We start from the raw sequence: 24,758 nt of genomic DNA, 5'->3' as shown, positions 1-24,758 counted from the left end.
GGAAAATTGGTCTTAGGTCAGCCAAGTAGAATGGGTTAAATGAGTTTGCATGCACTTGAGTCTTCATCAACAAGAATAAATGACTTCTGGTACAGAGATACAAAGCTGAGTTCATTGATTCTTTTTCAGGGTGGTAGGGACTTGGTCTTTGACTTATCTAGTCTCCAGATGTTCCAGGTGGCAAAAAAATGGCAAAATATTTGGGATGAATGTCATAAATATTATTTGATTTGATGAATATTATTTTATTTTCATAGAATTCTTCCAAGGTAGGAATTTGGCAGATAAGACATTCTTGTTCTACAGATAGATATAGCACAAATAGGTTAAATGACTTTAAATGAATTGCCCAAGGTTATACATACATACATATGTATATGTATATATACTGATAAAACAAGGACCTGATGACATGTCCTCTACTTTCTAATTCTGTATACTTTTCATTAGTCTTTGGATGATATTTGTGTAAACATAAGCCTGTAAAATTTATAAACTGCTTTAATGCCCTAATGTATTTATTATTCAGAATACTCACTTAAAAATCCCTAAATTTGTATATTTAAAATTTTAATAGTTATACACAAATTTTAAATTGCATGGATGCTATTGCCAAGTTCTTCCAAATGTACCTTCTTATTAGGAGGCAGCATGGTACTATGGGAATCTTGATGGCTCTAGTCTTTGGGGGGTGGTGGTGGTGGTGGTGGTGGTGCTAATCTAACTTCAAATCTTGCCTCTTAGAACCTTTGTAATCTCTTTCTACCTAATTGCTTGAGTGACTTGACCTCATTCCTTTTACATCCTCTGAAAAATTACTTAAACCTCAGTTTCTTCATCTATTAAATGAAGAAGTTGAACTAATTGGACTTTTGAGTTCATTCTAGCTCCTTTGTGTGATCCATAATGTATTTAGCATTTTTGAGATTTGACAGTCTTAAGAAAGGTTTGTGGAATTATAGCAGCTTGTCATTGTTTCTTTTTTGACACCCCATATTCTAGAAATTCAGCTATCTTAGAGGTTACCTAGTCCAGCCTGTTTAAAAACAAAAGCTCCCTTTATTACAATAGCTCCAAAGTGTTCATTTATCTTTTTTTTAAAAAAGGCAAAAATAAACTTAAGGCTCTTGAGCTAGAAAAATAATTAATTTTTGAGGCAAACTATTTGAATAGCTCTGCTTTTTTTTAAATAGGTTTTTGTTTGTTTGTTTTTTACATTGAGCTGAAATCTGCTTGCCTATTAACTTTTACCCCATTATTTCTAGGTTTTCTTCTTGGGGCCAATAAAACAAATGTAATTACTTTTTAAAATAAATTCTTTCAAGTACTTAAAAATAATTATCATGGATTCTTCCCTCCTTTCTCATATACCCTATATCCTTTTACCTTGCCTAGTTACTAATTAGGTCTTTTCCTTGTCATATATCCCTAGTTCTTTCATCTTAGAGCATGAAATCCAGACCTTTTACCATCCTGGTTAATCTCTGAACACACTACACTGTCATTTCCCTTGTTAAAGGGAACACTGAATATTGTATTCTAGATTTGGTTTGATAAGGTCTCAGAATAGCAGGGCAGATTCTTCTCTTGTTTGAGACACTTTGCTTCTATTATCAAACTAAGTTTAATAAGACATTTAAAATTTTTTCAGATGAAGTACTTCTGCCTACTCATGACTCCTTGTCTTCTACTTGTATATTTGATTTTTTTAAACTCAAGTTTACATAGAACTTTGTATTTGATATATTTATATTAATATAGTGATATATTTATATATTATATATTGTGAAGAAAATGACACAAACAATAAGATAAAATGTATTAGGCACATAGTAAATAAATTTGTTACTGTTACTTCATTTTATTTTATTTGTATTTCTTTAAAATATTTTTGGATCTTGACTCTGTTACCCACCAAGCTGTTCCTCCTAGCTTATGTTATTTGTAAATTTTGCAGATATGCCATCTATTATTAGCATCTAAGTCATTGGGAAAAGTGAATAGAAAACAACCTGCTGTAGTTTCATAGGGTATTTTATTTGAAATCTGTCTTGTTTGACATCTTTCTATTAATTACTATGATGTGAATCTGGTTGCTTAATTATGAATCCAGTTAATTGATGCAAATTATAACTCATATTTTCCATCTTGTTCACCAAAATAAGAAGTATGAGATATTGCAAGTCTTGTTGAAATCTCATTATGTGAAGTAGTACAAAAAGACCAACCCAGAAATTAATGAATTTGTAGGCAGTTAGAAACAGGAATATATTACCTTATTCTGTCTTGCAATCATTGAAACAATGGGGCTAAAACTCACAACATGAAATTTCATAGCATAAATATCCAATGAATTTAAAGAATCAGTTGTAGAAGTATAAGGTATAGAGATGAGATGAGAAAAGGACCAGTAAATGTCACCATATCCATGTGGCAACTATTAAAATTCATTTGATCTTCAGTTATTTATTCATAGCAGTAGGGCTGTTTTTCTATAGAAAGAAAATGGAGTGCCATTTTTATATGATGTCTTACAGTGCTTGTTAATATTGGTTTTACTAAAATTTATAATATTTTCTGAAATTTAGATTTTTTTAATAATCTGGAAATTTTGTCCTTGTTACTACTCAAAATAAAATCCCTTGATTGTTTTCTTTTTCTTTGAGATAGCTGATGATGCAGTAGATAGAGTGCTGGACTTTAAATCAGGAATACCTGAGTTCACAGCCGGCCTGATATACATACTAACTCTGAGATGCTGGGCGGGTCACTTAATCTCTTTTTGCCTCGGTTCCCTAATTGTACAATGAGAACTGTAGCATCATCTCTTTTGCAGGATCAAATGAAATCATATTTGTAAAGCACTTAACACTGTGGTTGGCACCTAACAGATGCTACAGAAATGCTTATTCCCTTCTCCCATTCTTTTATTCCTTTTACACAGAGTGACTTTTGAATTCTTAAAATTAAATTCAACTTTAAATTTAAATAGATGCTTTATTTTTAGACCTCTCTAAAAGCAGGAAAATGTATGACTAGTTAGTTCTACTTTGATTCTGCAAGTGTGACCAGTATGGCCTGGTTGTTTTTGGAATTAGATCTAACAATGCCTCTGGAGACATAGCTATGCAAATTTGGCCAAGCCATCTAACCTTTCTTGGCCTCAGTTTCTTTAATGTTAAAATGCCGGGGTTCCTTGTTGATCTATAACTTGATTGGCCTACAACATTTTGTGATTTTAGAAGGAACATGGAAAAAATGGAACTTACTCAGAAAGGATAGGGAGAGGACTTGGGATTTTATAATGAATCTTTCTTGAAGTAACTAGGAGTATTAAACTGGGAGAGGAAGTCCATACACACATAGGCTTCAATCATTTAAAAAGGGGCACAAGAAATTGAGTTTGTTTTTGACTCAGATTGTTAACTCAGTTGTTCCAGTCACATTCAACTCTTCGAAACCTTACTTGATGTTTTCTTTTTCTTTTTTTAAAGATTTTTATTTGAGTTTTGAGTTTTACAATTTTTCTCCCAATCTTACTTCTCTCCCCCCCTTACTCCCCCCGCCACAGAAAGCAATCAATCTTTTTTTTTTAGGTTTTTGCAAGGCAAATGGGGTTAAGTGGCTTGCCCAAAGCCACACAGCTAGGTAATTATTAAGTGTCTGAGCTGGATTTTGAACCCAGGTACTTCTGACTCCAGGGCTGGTGCTTTATCCACTGCACCACCTAGCTGCCCCAATCTGTCAGTCTTTATTTTGTTTCCATGTTGTACATTGATCCAAATTGAGTGTGATGAGAGAGAAATCACATCCTTAAGGAAGAAATACTTGATGTTTTCATGACAAAGATACTGGAATGATTTACCCTTTTCTTCTCCAGCTCATTTTACTGATGAAGAAACTGAGGCAAGCAGAGTTGAGTTGTCCAGGATCAGTTAGGTCAGATTTGAACTTAGGAAGATGAGTTTTCCTGAGTCCAGGCTCAGTACTCTATCCACTGAAGCACCTTACTGCTTGGGTAAATAAAGTTAATATTAAACCATCTTGTAAGTCGCCTTAGAGAGGATTGGAAGTGAGGAAAGGTAGTGAGTTCCTAGTCCCTGGAGATGTTTTTCTGCCAGACCACTGATTAGTTGAAAAAACTATTTAGATGGAACTTCAATGTAATGGAATATTATTATGTAATGAGACATTATTTGAAGATTTCTTAATGAAATGATATAGAGGATAATAAGCAAACCTGGGAGATCAGTCTATAGTATGCAATGACTGCTAAAATGCAAATAAAAAGAACACTCTAAAAGGAAGTAGAAGTTTGAGTAGTGGAAAAACCAGCGAAAATCTGGAAGGAGAGATAGTGAATGAAATTATCATAGTAGATAGATGGGGGTACTTACAGTCTAGAATAATGTATAACCTTGTCAGGCAAGGTTTTTATTTTTATCCAACTATTTTTCTTTGTTACAAATGATGGTTCATTCTGGAAAGGATGACTTGAAGACAAAATGAAAATATGTATTTATGTAAAAATTAAATGAAAATTATATTTTAAGAACTCTCATGAGTTCTTAGTATCTAACTGTAAATATTTAACTTATATTCACATCATTTGTATCTTGTATATACTTTTATGCTTATATATTCTTCCTTCTGGTAGAATGCAAGTTTCTTGAGGGCAGAAATGATTTAATTTTTATCTATCCAGACATTTAGATATCTAATAACTATTTGGTTAATTGATTAGGGATCTAAAAATCAGTATAGAGAATATTACATTTATAGGGAAAGTGCCATATTTAGAAAAGGGTTGTTTTGCTTGTATTGTTACCTAGCAAGTACTATTTACAAATGAATATTTATTCCTTTGATGGTGCTAAGAGTTTATTGATGAAAGGGCATAGCAAGTTTGACTTAAATATTTGTACAAGGTAATAGCTGTTAGCACAAAATCATATTTTTCTTTTTTTAATCACTTGAATTCTTTCCATTTATTTCATTCTATGTATTTGATTACTGATACTGAAAATAATGTACGTCAAGTAGAGTCATGAAAGCTGTGATGAGAGTGAATGAGAGAGAGAGTATTTAAGAAGATACTTAAGTTCTGGTTTATTAAGGTATGGTGAGGAATTGACTTTAGTTAAGAGAGTTAAGGCATTTTCAAGTGTTTTTATTTCACTTAACTTTTTTGGGATCTAATGATATTTTTTTCTTTTCTAGCTCTAAATCTGTGATATTATTTTACTTATTATAATTATCATTGTTAGTTAATTTTAATTGATTATCTAGATTTGAGATGCCAGTTGGCATAACACATAGAAAACTTGGCCTTTCAAACCAGAAAGAACTGAGTTCGAGCCTCGTCTATGGAATATTAGCTCTGTAACTCTGATCAGGTCTTTTAACCTTTCAGTGCTTTAGAATGTTCTCTAAGACCAAGTTAACAGAGAAAATACTTGTCTGCATTGGTAGAGGAAATTTTCTTCATTTAGAAGTTCCCTATGTCAGTGAAATCAGATCTAGGTTCTATGCTAGTCAAGTTAATTCAGTTTTAGCTAACCTGAAGTTTTTTTTTAAAAAGATTTTATTTTGAGTTTTACAATATTTCCCCTAATTTTACTTCCTCCCACTCCCCACAGAAGGCCATTTGCCAGTCTTTATATTGTTTCCATTGTATGTATGGATTGATCCAAATTGAATGTGTTGAGAGAGAAATCATATCCTTAAGTAAGGAACATAAAGTAAAAGCTATAGCAAGATCAGACAATTAAATATCAGGGTTTCCCCCCCCCTAAATTAAAGGGGATAGTCCTTGAATTTTGTTCTAACTCCATGGCTCTTTATCTGGATACAGATGGTATTCTCCATTGCAGACAGCCCCAAATTGTCCCTGATTGTTGCGTTGATGGAACGAGTAAGTCCATCAAGGTTGATCTTCACCCCCATGTTGTTGTTAGGGTGTTCAATGTTTTTTCTGGTTCTGCACATCCCACTCAGCAGATGCTGGGCATTCAATGTTTATATTGCTAAATGTAGGCATCTAAACCATTTTTAGTTGCATGTTGGGATTAAATTAGTTACATTCTAATATAAGATTCAAAAAACATTTTTAGGTACAATTATAGGTCCAGATTAATCCCTCACTACTTCCTCCACTTAACCCCTTAAATAGGTGAGTAAAATGTTGCTTTATATAATCACATTGCCTTAATCCAGTTGCAATTATGGTGGGTTAATTGTAAAATATGTTTTCTCTTTTATAATCTTTAAAATATCTATATACAACTGCAATGAGTAAGTTAATGAAAGTTATTTTGATATTTAGTATATATATATATTTATGTCACAGTCATGTGCCATATATAAATGTTTATTTAGATATAATATAGACTTAAGATATAATATGGTATAAAGACTTATTACTAATAGTTTTATTTCATTTTAACTTTATAGAAGATATATTCTTCTCTTGATATTTATGAATCTGAGTAGAGTTTAGCTTGTGTCAAATATGGTGACAAATAGAAGTTATGATTGGTTATTCATCTTTCCCTTTTCCTCCAGTACTAAATAAATAGCAAGAATATCTTATTAATGACTTTTTAAATGGGCTGATCGTGCATTGTTAGACATATATTCTCCCATTTAAAATCTTTTCTGTATTGATTTGTAACATGGCCTTAATCTTTCAGAAGAATTCTGGATTAGTGTTAATGAATTGTTCATTCTTAACACTGAAAATATAACTCTTTTTGAGTCAGTTAGATAAGGATAGAGATGTGATTTTTGTCATTTACATACATAGAATGGTTTCTTTGTATAATTACAATTTAGGAAATCAAGGCTATAAATCGTGGGTGCTAGCAGTTTGTCATTGAACTACTTAAATTGTTTATACTTGATTTACTGTTTATGAATTCCTTCCACTCTTAAGCATTAGAAAGCAGATGACAGATTTTTGTTAACCTTTCCAAATATGTGTTTGAAACAGATTTGGCAGCTGATCGGAAGCTTGTCCATCCTGTCTCCAATGACTCCTTCATCTCTATCCAGCCTTCATTATCTTCTTGTGGACAGGACTTACCAAGGGACTTCAGTGACAAAGCAAGTTCTCCAAACCACCACCACCATGTGGATCAGTCTCTATCTAATGCCTGTGACACAGAAGTGGCCTCTCTTGTACCATTGCATTCACACTCTTATAGGAAAGACCACAGACCTCGAGGTGTTCCAAGGACCTCCAGCTCTGCTGTAGCTTTTCCAGATACATCTCTAAATGACTTCCCCCTCTATCAGCAAAGGCGAGGTCTGGATCCAGTCAATGAGTTGGAAGCTTCCAAACCTCATTCAGGATCCAAAGAATCTTTAGGAGAAAATTCTTGTTTATCTGGGGATTTTCAGCTTAGTGGTGAGGTGAAAAGCTACAGTCCACAACCCCCTGCAAAAAGTGGAAAGAATAAGCCTTTGAAAGCAGACAAAAGTGTAGACAGCTTAAGAAGCCTGAGTACAAGGAGTAGTGGCTCAACAGAAAGCTATTGCAGTGGAACTGATAGGGATACTAATAGTACCATCAGCAGCTATAAAAGTGAACAGACTAGCTCAACTCACATCGAGAGTATCTTATCAGAGCATGAGGATTCTCCTAGAGGAGGGAAAAAAAACGGTAAGAAAAAAGAGGTTTTTGTTAGCCAAGAAGATAGTAGTTACACCAGTGATAAAAGGACTAGCAGTGAAATAACTGCTTTGGAACTAAGTACAAATAGTGGTATACAGGAAGCCACAGATTCCAATGCCTTAGATGATATGCATAGTCAAAAGAGTCTTAGTACCTCTGCATCTGAAGAAGCTAATAAAAATCCTCATGCAAATGAATTTACTATACAAGCAGACAAGACTGTTGGAAAACCTGACAAAAGAGAGGAACAGAGTGGTAAGTCAACTGTTTCGGTTGACTCAAGAATTTGTAAGGATGTTGGTGGGAAACAAAAGGAAGGGGATGTGCGCCCTAAGTCCTCGAGCTTAATCCACCGCACATCCTCTGCTCACAAGTCAGGCAGGAGACGGACAGGTAAAAAGAGGGCAAGCAGTTTTGACTCAAGTCGTCACAGGGAATATGTTTCTTTTCGAGGCATATCTACTACTAAACCTCATAGTGCTATATTTTGTCATGATGAGGACTCAAGTGATCAAAGTGACTTGAGCAGGACTTCAAGCATGCAGTCAGCTCACCAATTTAGCAGTGATAGCTCTTCTAGTACCACCTCCCATTCATGTCAGTCTCCTGAAGGAAAGTACAGTGCTTTAAAGACCAAATACATCAATAAAGAAAGAAGTGCTGATTCTGAACATACACACAAGGCTCATATGGGTCCTGAAGGAACTAGCAAAAAGCGATCAACACGTCGGACTAATAGTGCCAATAGTGCCAAGAGCCGTGCCCGAGTATTGAGCCTGGACAGTGGCACTGTTGCATGTTTGAATGACACAAATAGACTGATGGCACCGGGAAGCTTAAAACCATTAACTACTTCAAAATCAGATCTTGAGGCCAAAGAAGGAGAAGTGCTAGATGAATTGTCTTTATTGGGAAGGGCTTCCCAATTAGAATCAGTCACTCGTTCTAGGAATAGTTTGCCAAGCCAGGTTACTTTTCCCGAAGGGGAAGAGCAAGATGCAACAAGTGGAGGTAAGTAAGCAAGCCACAAGAAGAAAATTTTGCCAAGTGAAAGTACTGCAGTGTATTACTTAGAAATGTTGCTTCATGTTCTAATTCCCTGTATTCCTATGCATTTAGATAACTAAATATGGAGTTTAGTCCTAGAGTTGATCATGTGCCATGTGCAGACACATGTTACAGACACAGCAGCAAACTGTTTTCTTAATTATTTGATGAAATTCATTTTGAATCCATTATTGATGGCATTCTTTTCTTAACCAATGGTAGTGACTTATTACATTCCACTGTTGTAGCAGACTGGCTTTTTCTTTGTATAAAGTAAGATGATCCATTCAGGTATTTGGGCATTTCACTATAATATAGTTCACCAGTATTTCAAAATTCTACTTTTGTAGCATGTCATATTGTCTAGAATTATTTGTCTAGAATTTTGTTAAAAATTACTTTATCTGATCCCAATTACTTGAAGTTATTGTGGCTCATACTTGCAACATTTATATTTCTTTAGTTACTTGTTTTCAGCTAGGTATGCTTAATTTTTTATGTAACACCATAAACAGTAGAACTGAATTTTTTAAATTTTCTATTGGAGTTAACTTTTTAATTATTAAACACTGAATATGTAATCTCTGTCAAAAGCAATAATCATATTTTCTATTCATATTTAAGTTGAAAGCAATTTTAACTACCTGCTAAAGCTAAATTTTGTTACAAAATCTGGTGCTATGCAGAAAAAAGTGAAGAACAACTTTTCTCACTATAAAAATCTTGTACTTTGTCAATAATAATAGTAACTGACATTTGTATAGTACTTAAAAATTAGCAAAGCATTTATATTATTATTTGAACTTTGTGAAATAGGTATTATTGCTTCATTAATTATAGTCTGTTTTTGTTTTCCTAGAGCTTCTTTTTTGCTTTTTTTCAGGCCCTCTAGAAGTAGAGTCCTGAATATGATGAATTGAGGCTTTGGATTCTAAACCTTTCTTTTGTGATTTAAGCTTTTACTAATTTTTAGTTTTGAATTTGGGTGTATCCTTTATTAAAAAATTAAATTAAGGGGGCATCTTGGTGGTACAGTAGATAGAGCACCAGCCCTGGAGTCAGGAGGATCTGAATTCAAATCTGATCTCTCAGACACATAATAAAAATACCTAGCTGCATAACCTTGGGCTAGTCATTTAATCCCACTGCCTTTTAAAAAAAAAGCTAAAAATATTAAATTAAACTGAATATGTTACCTATGCAAACATCTTAAAGCATAATTATAATACAGTTGCTTTTTTCTTCCAAACAAATTGTTGAGTGGAAATGACATTAATTAGTCTGTTTTGTGGCAAGCGTTATCTTTTAGGCTAGATTCTGCAAAAAGTTAATTCCTGATAGAAATATTTGCCAAAGAGCCTGATTCTTACTCTGGAAAACTATGATTGTTTTCAGCATGATTGCTGCCAATGTATGTTGTTGACATTGCTTTGGTCAAGATCACTTCTCATAATTGTTTCTTTGAACTTCAGTTTGATTGGCTGGCGGTGGGGGGGTAGAGGGAGAGAGAGAGAGAGAGAGAGAGAGAGAGAGAGAGAGAGACAGAGAGAGACAGAGAGAGACAGAGACAGAAAATGAGCTGTGTCTGTGTGTTTCTTGGCTACTTTCTCAAAGACTTCTCTGGCCAGGATCTGCTAGAGCTTGTCGTTTAGTACTGTCATGAATTAGAGGAAGATCCTAATATAGGAATGGGAATATCTTGTTTGTTTCAAAACCCTATCAAATGAGGCTTCCGAGAACTGAAGATAGGAAAAATGATTATTATTCATAATATTGACAAAATAATTTAAATAATTTAAATCACTTAGGTCTTCATTAATGTGGATGAAATGTTTAATTGGTAAAGCTAAAATGCTTTTTACTGGTTTTTATGCAAATCATATCAAACTATATTTGTGATAAACCGAAAGAGTTGAATTTTGATAATGTTCGTTCATGTATAGTGCTTGTTGTTAAAATGTTAACATATTACTGCAGTAAAAAATCCACCAAAAAGCTGAAATATAGTGCTATTGTGTTTTCATGCTTAGCTGTCTTTTGTTTCATATGGTGGGAATAAATTATCTTGTCTTGATATATTTGCCATTTTTTAACTAAAATATAGGAATTTTGGTAATCTCTAGTTATTAAAACATTTGTAAAAGGATATAAATAAAAACAACTGATATATTGAAACTTTTAAAATTATTTGCTATGAAAGTAATTTGTGAACTGTGTGAATATACTTTCAAAAACCCCAACATATTTCAGAGTCTATTTGAGTTTTTTTATTCACTTTTTGGTAGATTGTGAATGAGAAAATAATTAGATTTTTATGGTTTTGGATTTTGTATTTGTCTTGTGTTAGTAGTTCTGTATTTTGTCCTGGTTTTTTTTTGTGCTTTGATTTTTGCTGTATACAAAATGCACTGAATATTGCACATTGAAAAGATTTTATGTTTACACTTAACATTAATTGTCATGGGTCTGTCTGGCAAATTAGGAAATTCCCTGTGGTCAATGACTCTTTCTTGGCAAATATCCATCTTCAGTTTATGGAAAACAAGTAATCTTCAAGTTGATGGAAAATGCAGTAAACTCAATCTCCAAAGTATATAGTTCTCCATAAACTGTACATAATTCATATATTTATTTCATCATTATGACTATGAGAGGTGCAGAAAGTTTCAAATTTATCTTGTTTCATTTATTGGAAATGTAATAATTTGGTTTTAGATTAATTTTTGGATTAACCTACTGAGTTTAAACTTAGGCAAAATATATTATTTGTATATTGACCTTTTTACTTACTGGATTAATTTTTAAATATAAAAAGCAAGTATGAGAGAAAATATTTAAGAGTAAAGCAATTCTTTGTTTTGGGAACTTAATCTTAGAAGTCTGTCTTCCATTATAATTTATCATAGTACCTCACATTTGGCAAAATGCAAGTGATATCTGACTGATAGGGAAAAGCATTTAGAAAAATACCACTTTAATAGCTACAATTCAGTGCATAACAACTCATGCTTTGGTAATGTAGATTTTCTTGATATTTTGGTAATTGGATTTTTTCTTAAGTTTTGATAGTAGTATGAAGTATCAGTAGTCTTGTGCTTTAATTATGCTCAAAGTTTGATTTCTTAAATATTCATTCATTCATTCATCATTGATGAATATTCAATTATTGAGTTAGATTAAATAAAATTTTTATCAAGAATTTTATATTACTGCTAAAATATAAAGGAAGAAAGCATTTTAAATACAATAAAATGCTAATTTATATGGTTTAGGAATGTTATATTTCTTGACAAATGCCTTAGTTTTTATAAGTGTTATCTTTAAAAATTTCCATCCTTTTGCTTTTATGATGTTAAAATATGGAAATGTCCAGAAGCTTGGGTTTAATAGCTTATTTTTGTCATGATTTATTAGTTTTCTTTTTACAGGTATGCAGAGATAATTTATTTGTAAGCAATTTTTAGATCCATAATCTGTTAATTATGCTATGGCATAATTTGAGAAGGAAAGGAGCAATTTAACATTATGGGCATGAGAAATATAACTACATAACAACATGGGATAATGGATTTTAAGTTGGAAGAAACTGCAGAGATCTTAGTGTTCAATCCCTTCAGTTTCTTAACTGAACCCAGAGAGGTTAAGTAACTTGCCTAGGGCCACACAGCTAGTAAAATTGATCTTCCTGACTCTTAGTTCATTCAGAACTGTGTTCATTATATTTCAAATAAGTGCTTCAGACTTGGAGTCTGAAAAACCCCAAATCAAATCCCTCTTCTGACATCTATTAGCTGTGTGACCTTGGAGAAGTCATTAAACCTCTTCCTCATTAACTCTTATTCTCCCACACATATCTACTTAGTCAGATATATTATTGGATTTGGTGGAGACAGGACACAGTTATTTTAGTTGGACTTTAAAAAAAATCTTGCACTATGTGTGTGTGTGTGCGTGTGTGTGTGTGTGTGTATATGTGTGTGTGTGTATGTATATATAGATATAGATGTATATATGTATATATAGATATAGATGTATATGTAGATATAGATGTACATATATGTTAAGCTCTATATATGGGCACATAAATCCTTATATATCTCATTCTTTTGAAATATTTGCAGAATTCTTTGCTTTACATTTTACATGTTTCTTTGATTAAAGATTACATTTATGATTGCTTTTGATAATTCAGTAATTCTGAAATCATGCATAGGATCTAAAGGGTAATTCAGATGCTTTGTAGTCTATTATACTCTTTCTGTACGTCAGGAAACTGAGATCAGAGAAGTTAAGTGACTGGGCCCAAGAATGTAGGTTGAAATGGCAGATCTGGGACTTAAACCTAATTCCTCTGACAGCAAGGCTGATCTTTCCACTATACCATATAACTCTTCATGTGCTTGGGTTGCGAGACACTGAAATTTATACACAGACTCCTAATCTACTTCCCACCTCCCTCCACCTCTATCTGATAACTGTTTAAGTGATTGATATTTTCAGTTGTCGACCATGGAGTTTGATTTGTGATTGCTCTTCTTTTGACTTATCTCTCACCTTTTGCCCACATCCCCCGCCCCCAAAGGAATCTCAGAATGTTTGGGGATTATAATTTTCCCTGAACTTTGCTCTTTTATTTTGTAGCGTCACAGAATGTTTCACCTGAAACAGATCCCACTGATTCTCCACTCTAATGTTCTCATTTTATAAATGAGGGATCTTAGCTCTTTGATGGTCAAGATTATACAGGTGCCCTGTGAGAAAGATGAAACTCAAACCTAAGCCTTCTGATTCCATATCAGCTTTTTCTACTGTGATATATATACTATTTTACTATGAATGCAGTATACTTTGTAAATAAATTGTAAAGTAATGAGAGATAGTTGAGAATTACACTAATGTGTCATATATTTTACTTTTTCTGTTTATATGGGAAGGTTAACTTTCTGAATAAGCTTCCAAGGTATGATGCTACTATCTTCTTAGAGGTTTTTAAGAAAGTAGTTGATATTATTTGTATCAGTAAATCAACAAACATTTACTAAGCTGTTACTATTTGCCAGGTGCTGTGGTATATGTTGGAAAGAGTACAAATACAAAGAAAAATAGCCTAGTTTAGAAGTTCTTACACTTTAATGGGGGAAGACATGTACAAAATTGACATTTACAAAGACTTCTGTTAAGATGGTGACATGAAGGATTCTATAAGGACCAGTTTCCCTAAAGAATGCATTAATGATGAATAAAAATTCCAAATGGGATTTTAAAAGGAAAGAAAGTACCACTGATCTTCTCCATTTCATATAGGACAGCACAAAGAGACAAGACCTGAAGTAAGAACAACTCTGGATTCTTGTGGTAGATAGCACAAGAAAGCCAACCAATCCAGCCTGGGTAGAGAGAGAGGGGGCTGACAGAGTCTGGTCTTGGAACAAAGGCCTAATTCAAAAACTATAGCTGTAGGTTTGAGTGAATGGGGAAAAGAACCTTCCTACAATAAAGAAATGCTATGTGTCAAGGAAAACCCAAAATAAAATTCCAGAGGAAGAAAATAACCACAGAGACCTCAGAAAATAGAATGGATTGTCCACAAGGATATCAAGAATGGATGGAAGAAATGAGGAACTGAAACAAAAGATGCAAAATTAAAATACTTTTGTTACAGGGTAGGACACTGTTTCACTGGTATGGGCAATTTAGAATGACTCTTGAAATGGATTCCTCAAAATGTAATTCCTCACCCTGGATATACCTACCTACTCACTCTCTTGAGGTTCACACACCTATCTACTTTCTCACCTAGCATTTCCAAGATCCTAGAGAAAAGGACCATTACTCCACAATTACTTATAAATTTCTCAGGGTCATAGGGGTAACCTTATAACTGTTGCTTTTTGAGACCCTCCTAATGTGCTTCCATTTATAAAATACACTACTCTTAATAATGATACCTAAATCCTAATGATTAAAGAAATAACATCTTAAATGCTTAGATATGAAAATAATAAACTTTAAACTTAGTTCACACCAAGGGAAGAAAAATCCACTGTGCTCAGAGGGAGACTTACAACTATAGACTGAAGTCTTTTTTTTTATTTTTGCAAGACAATGGGGTTAAGTGACTTGCCCAAAGTCACACAGCTAAGTAATTATTAAGTGTTTGAGGTGAGATTTGAACTCATGTCCTCCTGACTCCAGGGCTGGTGCTCTATCCACTGTACCACCTAGCTGCCCTGAGACTGAAGACTTTGATGGCATTGGTCCATTCAGGAACATTTGCATCACATTAAAACCACTTCTGTGATGATAATTGTTTATCTATTTGTCCTCACCATTCTTTAGCTGGATTCTTCTATATTCCAATGTGAATCTAGATGGAGTCAAGAGGACATGAGTTCAAATCCAACCTCAGAGACTTGATTTGTAATAGCTATGTGACTTTGGGCAAGTCATTTAATTCAGATTGCCTCACATCCAAGCTGCCTTCAGTCGTCCTGATTCATAGCTGGTCACTGGACCCAGATAGCTCTGGAGGAGAAAGTGAGACACAGTTCCCATTCCCCCCCACCATTCAAATTCAATTCATGTCCTGATGTCATGGTTTTCTTCGAAAACGAAGGCAAATGATTATATTTCAAGCATTTACAAGTTATTTCAACTTAAAATTAGTCTTAACAAAAGAAAGGAAAACTTAATTTAAATAGCCAGAGAAGTAACAAAATTCATCTGGTTGATTGTTTCTAGATTCTGTTGCCCAGCCAGCTCTTCAGTTATTTATTTGATGTGTTTTTCAATCAGAAAAAAGAGCTCACAGCTCAGATGAACAATATGGGTAAGAAAAGTCAACCCATTAACCAGTTGTTTTGATCCAGTAAAGCAGCAGCAGTATTCCATTCCTGCTTTGAAATCAGAGAAGGAAAAACTGGGCAATATTCATTTTTGAGAAAATTTTGCCTCTCTGAAGCTTACATGATCCTGAAAGATAATAGCTGAAATGGTAGTCTTCATTTCTTCAATCAGCCTACCATCTAAAACTACCTTATGTGTCTACTTGTCATATTGATGTTTTCTGAACAGCTCCAACAAAATGCTTTTTGGTTCTTGCCTTTTCATCTATCATTCTTTAGTCTTCAGTCTTAGTCTTCTTTTCTCTCTTCTTTACATTCTATGCCTTTTAGTGACTTAAAGTCTTTCTGGCCCTTAGCCACTTTGCCTTCTTTCCATTTATTTATTTATTTGAGGCAATGGGTTAAATGACTTGCCCAAGGTCACACAGCTATACTTGGCTTTCTTTTGAAAGACAACCTATGAAATTTTCCCTCTAAAATTTAGTCCTTTTAAAATCATGTTTCTGGGGAGCAGCTAGGTGATACTGTGGATAAGAGCACTGACCGTGTGGAGTCAAGAGGATCTAAGTTCATATCTGGCCTCAGTCTCTTAATAATTAGCTAGCTATATGACCTTGGGCAAGCCACTTAACCCCATTGCCTTGCAAAAAAAATCTAAAAAATTGAATAAATAAAAATTAAAAAGTAATGGTATACATTTTTCCTATCATAAGATTATGTTGACCTATAAAATAATTACCTTTCCATATTTACCTGATGTAGCTTATGTAAATCTACCAGACTAACTTGATCTGTCTTATACTTTTAACCTTAGTTCTCGAATTTCTTATTTTAATATCACTATATAACTTAATTGAACTTATTATAAGTGGTTCATGCAAGCTATCATAGTCCCTTCTGAATCCATTCTTTCTACAACAAGGATATTAAATAAAGTTGAATTATTTTTCTGGGTTTAATCCTCTTTCATCCTGTGAACTTTTATTTTCCTATGAGTGACATACATTTGATTTTACTTTCTGCTTAAATATTTGTAAAAAACAAATCTTGTACACAAGCTCTGCTATTTTATTGATGCTTGCATTTTTCAAATATGTTGCATGAATTAGGTAGAACTTTGTGTTGAACGCATAGCACATTCGTTTATTTTATATATCATTAGGCATTTTATAAACAAAATCTGTTTCAGTAGATTAGAAATAAATGTTTGAAATCATTATACAGTGTCTTCATGGCACAATATAAGGGAATAATAATTCTTTCCTGTTTCTCTGTCTAATATCAGTTAGCATTTCATATAATGTTCCATTCTGAAATTCCAACTTCTATTCCTTTCTTGCTATTCTCTCTAGAGAATGAAATGCTTCTCCAAATGTCAGTCTTTGCTTTATAGATTGTATTATTTATCATCAACCATTTGTTCTCATTGATCATAGATACAGTAATTTTACTTGATAAAATAGTATTGATATATACAGGATACATGCCTGTAGGTGTCTGTTCTAACCTCAGAGCTGCACTTTGATTGATTGTAATTATCTCTTTTAGAATGACAAGTAACTTTTATTCTTTCTACTGAGAGTATCAAGTCTGTTAGGGCATTGGCATACTACAGTTGTGTTTACTAAATTAATAATTGGCTGGTGTGCTCCTCTTTAACAAGAAGCATACATTGCAAAAGGAGTCAAAGTGTATATTACAGTGTTGTTATCTGTTCATGCTTGTAATTTTACTTAATAACTAAACTTCTGTTCTCACTCATGTTAAAACTAAAAAGTCTAGTTTATGTTTTGGATACTTAGTTTCACTACCAATAAGTCCTTTTGATTAGTAGTGTCAAACTCATTAGAGATGGATTCCTATATGCTGAATATTGATTTATAAAGCACAAAATAACATCCATGTTATATTTTTATTTCATTAAACATTTCTCAGTTAAATTTTTAATTGAGTTTGGATTGTACCCAGGATGTTTTACTTGAGTGAGTTTGACACTTCTGCTCTTGACCATTGCTTTTTTGATATAAAAGAAGACCTGGGGTTTGGGTCATCATAAGTCAGAATTGGTGTATTTGTAATGCAGTTAACCGAGTCTTAAAAACTTAACAGTTTGCATTCTCAGTATACTTTTATTTGTCTTCTAAGGGTTTAATAATTCTGCTTTTGGCACTGTAAGATTGTTTGAGAGGCTAAGCAATGGTAGTAGTAGCACGATCTTTCACAAATTTATAATTATAACTTCTTAGTTCTTAGTTACAAAATTGTTAGGATGTAGCAGTCTGAGAACTGCTTGTGTCCTTTCTGATGCAGTGCTTGGTTTTTGCTTGAATATTACGTTACCGATATAGTTCTAGGAGGCTCTATAAAATGTGCATTTATCAATTGACAGTTACAGACAAACTACCTTTTACGTGACTGACTTTTCCTTTTCATGTTACTTTAATGTGTTTTTCTCCTCCAAATACAATGATATTATACTAATATACAAGCATTTTTAGGTAGTTATATGACCTTGAAGCTCAAACTGATAAAATCCTGTTGGACACATGAAATGCTTTGGACACATTTGTCCATTGAACTTTGATAAGCAGTATCTTGAACTCCTGGCATTGTGTATTGATCAATTTTAGGCCTTTTATTTCATGTTTGATAATTTATATACAATTCAGCTGTTGTATTTTTTTTCTCACAACTACTGTAACAAATGAAGCATAGGGATAGATGGTTTCTTTGATGCTGCCATTAATGAGCAGTTCTTTTAGATCATGGTTCTTTACCTGGAGTGTAAACTTTTTTAAAGTCATTTTGATAACTCATTTATGTTTGGTTTTCTTTATAATCTTATGTATTTTAAAAATGTTATTCTGAAGAGTCCATTGACTGCCAAAAAGGACCCAAGATACCAAAAGAAAAAGAATCCAAAAACCTATTAAGGATACTGATTCTAGGGATGGCCAGGTGGCGCAGTGAATAAAGCACCATCCCTGGAGTCAGGAGTACCTGGGTTCAAATCTGGTCTCAGACACTTAATAATTACCTAGATGTGTGGCCTTGGGCAAGCCATTTAACCCCATTTGCCTTGCAAAAACCTTAAAAAAAAAGAATGCCCATTTAATCTGATTTCTAAGGTCTTCCATTACAAAGAGAGTAATATTTCAAGATCTCTGTAGGGTCTAGGTCAGAGTTTTTTGTTTGTTTTCCTTGAATTTTTTTCTTATGTGTCATGGACCCCATTTATAGTCTGTTAACTTTTACCTGTCCTTCTGATGACAGTGTTTTTAAATATATAAAATAAAATCCATATGATTACAAAGAAAATCAATTATATTGAATTAAAGATGAATTTATTTTACATTTAAGTTCAGAGTCCCTGAAATCTGCAGGCCTGTGCACCCTAAGTTAAGAACATAAGTCTGAAGTTTGTGAAATGAATTTTGTATATTGTTCTTAAGGCACATTTAATTTTTTCATTGAATTTTTCTTTTACTAAATTGCTCTTTCAGTTAGTCCTTTATCTCCAGGGGTACTGAAAAATCACCAAAATCAAATAGTTTTGGATCTGCCCTTGACTTGAAAAAGTTATTCAATTGATATATCTCTACTATTTGCTTTTGTCTAATTAATTGCTTCAACACATATACTATAATATTTTTGACATTGAATTCCAACTGACTGCAGTTGCACACATTTTAGATCCATTGGAATTGGTAATAGCTCAAACTGACCTACCAAAAATGTTTTCGGACCTGAACATACTTAAGTTAAGGTATAGGTTTACTTCTCAATACTATCCAAATCTTGAGTAAATTTCAGGCTCATTTTAACCCAGCCTAAACATAATTTAGTACATATAATCCTAACCTTTTGATAGAACGTAATAGAATTTCCTTTATGTTATTCATAAAAGGGCTAGAACAAAGTAGTTATTTATGTTGCTTTTCTCCCCATAAAAGGAAAAAGAAAGAAAAGACAATTGGATATGACAAGGACAAAAACATAATTAACAATCATTACTATGAATATAAAAGACATAATTGCCCGTATAATGGAAAATACTGTCAAAATGAGTTAAAAACCATAATCCCATAATATGTTTTTTGGAAAAAGTATACTCAAAACATAAGAACAGAATTATGAAAAAATGGAAAATAATCTCTTATGACTCAGACTACTAATTGCAAATGGTTGAAGCTTGAAACATTTCAGTATGAAAATGTATATATATATATATATAGTTTGGTAACAACAGTCAAAGTATTGGGTCTTTTTTAATACTTAGACAAAATGATAAACTTGTTTGGAGAAACATAAAGTTCAAGAAAGTACACAAGTGAAGGAAACCTAGTACTTAGCTCATAGTATAAAATAATAATTGGAAAGGCAGTTCTGATTAAAAAATAGAAAAGTTGATCAGTGGAACAGAAAAGGTAAGCCATTCCTCGAAATAGAAATAAGTAGCAGTATATTCTTCTATTAAACCCAACAACATTAAACTGGAATAGGGATTCTCTATTTGATAAAAATTGCTGTGAAAAACTAAAATAAAGTATTGTTTAGAATAATATTTTATGTAAAATATATCAATAAACTCTAAATGAATACATGATCTACATAGAAAAGATCATATGGAAAATTTGGAGGACAATGAAAGGTAAGATATCTTGTACAACCAGAGAGAAGTGATAAAAGATAAAAATAAACCCATTTTCTTTTTTAAAATGGAAAAGCTTTGGCATACATGCAAAAATATAAAAATTACAAGGGAATCATTAATATGAAAAAATCTTCAAAGGAAATTTCCCTGACAATGATCTCATAATCAAGATATATGAGTTAATGGAAATAAAAAGGTATATGAATCATTTCATGGTGAATCATCATGAATCATTAAATGGTAAAAGCACAAGATCAGTTTGCAAATGATGAAACATAACTCATCAATAAACACATGAAAAATATGCATGTCACTAAGAATAGAGTGATAGATCAAAACTCATATTCTTTCTACCTCATACCCATCAGATTGACAAAAAAAGAAAACAATATTTGTTAGGGTTATGGAAAAGCAAGTACATTAATGTACCATTGGTGGAATTGTGAATCAGTCCAACTCTTCTTAAAAACCATTTATAACTGAACACAAAAGGTCACAAAACAATATACATCCTTTGATTCTGTTATTCTATTTGAATGTACCCTGATGAGGTCAAGGTTAGAAGTAAAGAACCCACTTGTACCATGATATTTATGGCAGTATTTTTTGGTTGCAGCAACAAAATATTGATGTTCAACAGTTGGTAAATGGCTAAATAAATTGTGAAATTGAAGTATAAGAAATGAGGAGTGTGACTGGTTCCAAGAATTAATTAAAGAACTGATTCCAAGTGAATTGACCCGAAACAGAACATTTTGCTTGATTGACAATAGTAATGAGCAAAACTTTTGAAAGACTTGAAATTGTCTGAAACAAAGGACTGATACTGAAATTTATCTTGCACTTCTTGATAGAGAGCTGATGGGCTAGAATGTAGACCCAGATCTGCATTCTCAGTATCTTTATTTTGTTTTGATAGAATAGATCATGCCTGATTGTCAGGAGGAAAGGCTTGTACTTTAGGGAAGATGGATTGTTAGCCAATGACATTTAAAAAATTTTAAATAGAATCTTAATTAAATGACAACATGTGCTGGAAAGAGCAATTGACATGGAGTCTTTTTTTTCTTTGTATTTTGAAACATTTGTACTTGATGATTGTTATGTGCATTTTTAATTAAATAAGTGTATCAAGGTATGTACAGAGTAGATAGAAGGTACCCTTAGAACAGAAAGGAACTCACAACTGGAGGAGATTATGAAAGATCTTTTACAAAAGGTAACATTTGAGTTGAGTCAGATTCTGAGAGGTAGAATGAGGGAAAGAGAGCTTTCTAGGCATGGAATACAGCCAGTGTAAAGGCAGAACAGGAGATCAAGAATTGCTATACCTTGAACTGTACACGGTATGTGGAGGAACAAAGTGTAGAAGAATCGAGGTCAGGATTGGAAAAGCTTTCAGTGCTAATGTTCATATTCTATTCTAGAAGTAACAGGGAGCTAGTAGAGTTTAATGAATGTGTGTGTGGGGGTGAGTGACATAACTAGACCTACACTTATGGAGGGATTGGTGTGGGGAGAGACAGGAAGACAAGAGGTTAAGCAGTTGTCTAAATGAGAAGCATTGGGGCCTTGAATTTAGTTTGTAAATAAAGAGCATGAATACAGGAGATCTTGTGGAGAAGGAAATAAAGTGGAATTTGATCATATTTGTTGTATGATATGATATGATAATACCTAGGTACAAAAGACCAGATGACCACGTTTTATTTTAGGCCTTTTTTCAGTCTAAATTATATTTAATCCTTTGAAATCATTTGCTTTTAAGAAAACATCTACTTTATGTCTATTGCTGAATGAGAATTATTCTAAACTTGCTAAGAGTGGATAAAGCTTTTCCCTTTTGCCACAATATTTTTTCTCTCATTGTTTCATAAGCTACCCTAAGATCAATTATGATCTTTATTCAGAGGAATCTCTAATATTTTTTATCCAGCTCAAATGTTTTTTTCTTGAACTTCAGTTCATTATTTACCAGCTTTCAGCTACTTAATTGTCAAGTCTTATTGATCCTTTTTCTATACAAAGATTCTTAATCTTGACTCTGAGAACTTATTTTTAAAAGTTTCTTGATGAAGTGGGGAAACTAGGTTGCAGTGGATAGAGCATTGGCCCTGGAGTCAGGAGCGCCTGAGTGCAAATCTGGATTCAGACACTAATTACTTAGCTATATGACCTTGGGCATTGTCTTGCAAAAAAAAGTTTAATTATGACTACATTTCTGTATAATCCATTTCTTATGTAAACCTATGTATAATATATTATTATTCTGATTCATAAGGTTCACTCTACTGCCAAAGGGTTTCATGAAAGAAAAAAGATTAAGAACATTTGCTATATTCATTTCTCCCAAGCTGCATCTCATGCTCCATACACATAAGGCTGTTAATCTGGTTCAGACACTCATCACTTTTTGCCTGAACTATAACTTTAGCTTCAGAATTGGTTTTCTAGTTTTCAGTCTTTCTCTCTTCCAGTGAAGTCTTTCTGACTATGTCACTCCTTTTGCTTGAGAAGCTTAGTGACTTATTTCCTCTTAAAGTACAACCTTCTCTTTGTATTTTAATTCCTTCACAATTTAAAGTCTGTTTCTATTTAAAGCCCTTCATAATTTAGCCTCAACTTATCTTTCCAGACTTAATTTGACACTAATAGTCCCCTTGTTACACCCTGTAGTTTACAGCTAAAAGGATTTGTTTGCTAATTCTCACATATAGTATCCATGTTCCATCTTCATTGTTTTTTGCACAAACTCTCATGTTTAGATTTCTTATCTCTTCATCACTTACCTTATGGAATTCCTAACTCTACTAAAGGTTCAGCTCGCATGTCATCTTTTACAGTTCTTTCCATATTCTTACAGTTGTTAGTGCTTTCTGCTACTTATTCCCCATTTATTTTTCATGTTGTGTGTATATGCGTGTGTTTTGCTTGTCCTGCTAGAATGTCAACTTCTCCAGGATCAGGACTTTCCTTTTAGTTTTTGCATCCCTAGCCGTTAGCATATGTGCTTAGTGAGTATAGTTGAATAGAATTCTCCAAATTTCAGTTTTTTCTTAAATCAAGAACTTTAGCAAGAAATTCTTATGACTCATGATCAATTTTTTTTACATCTGACTGTGTGTGTGTGTGTGTGTGTGTGTGTGTGTGTGTGTGTGTGTGTGTGTGTATTTATATTTCCAGCACCTATTTCTCTCTTAATTCTCAAGTTTCACTTCTCTCACCCACTGGGCGTTTCTGCCTGGGTATGTCTTAGTCATTTCAGGCTCTACATGACTAAAATCTAATTCATTGTTTTTCTCCTTTAACTTGTAAACTTCTCTTCTTCTTGTAAATTCCAGTTAAAGATTAACAACTTGAAAGTAATTTTTGACTTTTTGTTCTTCACCTCTACATCTAGGCAGTTGCCAAGTTTTGTGAATTCTACCTTTACAGCACCTCTCATATCTGCTGCCTTCTCGCTATCCTAGAACATATCACTTTCTTGCTCAAGAAGCTCTAATGGCGCTCTGTTGACTTTTGGATCAAATAAAAACTCTTTAGTTTGATATTTAAACATTCATCATGGTCTGATTCTAACCTACCTTTCCATGTACAATCCTGCCAAACTGACCTGTTTTGGTTTCCCTTACATATGACATGTCTTCGTATCGCATTGCTTAGAATGCACTCCTTCACCTCTGCATCTTTGAATCCATAGCTTCCTTCAGCCAGAATCACTTCATGAAATCTTCCCTAGTTTTGACCTCTCCCAACCTATTGCTCCCTCCCTGAAAAAAATTACCTTGTATTGTGTCTATTTATGTGTACTTGTCCATGTACTCCATTCATGGAATGTAAGGCTTAGAGATGTGATTTCTTTTTGTCAGCCGGCTAGAGTTCAATTGATAGCCAGCTCTTCTTTCCAGCTCATTTAGCATATGGGGAAACTTAGGCAAGCAGGGTCCCACAGATAGTAAGTGTCTGGGACTTGATTTGAACTCAGGAAGGTGAGTTGGCCTGAGTCTAGACCCAGCACTCTATTCATTGTACCCATAGAGCATATATCAACTTTATCCCATTCTCTTAGCAAAAACTTTCAAACAGGATTGTATATATGTGTATAGTATTTGTGTCTATGTGTATACATATGTGTACGTATAGAGACATTTGCAGCTCTCTGTTTCAACTTGTTATCTTAGTTTTGTTTCATATCAAAAGAACTTAACTTAGTAAAACCAATAAGATTATAGATATATTTTGCATTTTTTAGCTGTCACTAGAACAAAAAAGTCCCAGAAATATTCCCCAATTGTAGTAGAATTTTCCTAACCTGAAACAGTTCTCTAAATGTATTTTAAGAGAAATGATGTTTTTTATATTTAAATTGGTAAATTGAATGTAGTTTCTGCTTGAGTATATATAATATTAGATATACTTTAGATTGTCATTTTAATGATTTTTGCTTATTTTTGTGCATTTGGGTTTCATTTGTACCTTAATTCTTTTTTTTTTTTTTTTTTGCAAGGCAAATGGGGTTAAGTGGCTTGGTCAAGCC

At 33.2% G+C, this 24,758-nt stretch overlaps 1 protein-coding gene across 5 annotated transcripts in view; it reads left to right on the top strand.

Moving 5' to 3' along the window:
• Positions 1 to 24,758, top strand: part of PCNX1 (pecanex 1) — a 211,748-nt gene that overhangs the window by 60,468 nt on the left and 126,522 nt on the right. For all 5 annotated transcript variants that reach the window (XM_074235828.1, XM_074235827.1, XM_074235825.1 and 2 more), the window contains exon 6: positions 6,992 to 8,686. In XM_074235828.1, coding sequence (XP_074091929.1) covers positions 6,992 to 8,686 — 1,695 coding nt within the window. The remainder of the gene's footprint in view (positions 1 to 6,991; positions 8,687 to 24,758) is intronic.

This window comes from Macrotis lagotis, chromosome 4 (genome assembly GCF_037893015.1).
Source record: "Macrotis lagotis isolate mMagLag1 chromosome 4, bilby.v1.9.chrom.fasta, whole genome shotgun sequence".
Taxonomy (NCBI): Eukaryota; Metazoa; Chordata; class Mammalia; order Peramelemorphia; family Peramelidae; genus Macrotis; species Macrotis lagotis.
Note: the sequence above shows the minus strand (reverse complement) of the source record. Positions and strands in the feature narration are given on the sequence as shown.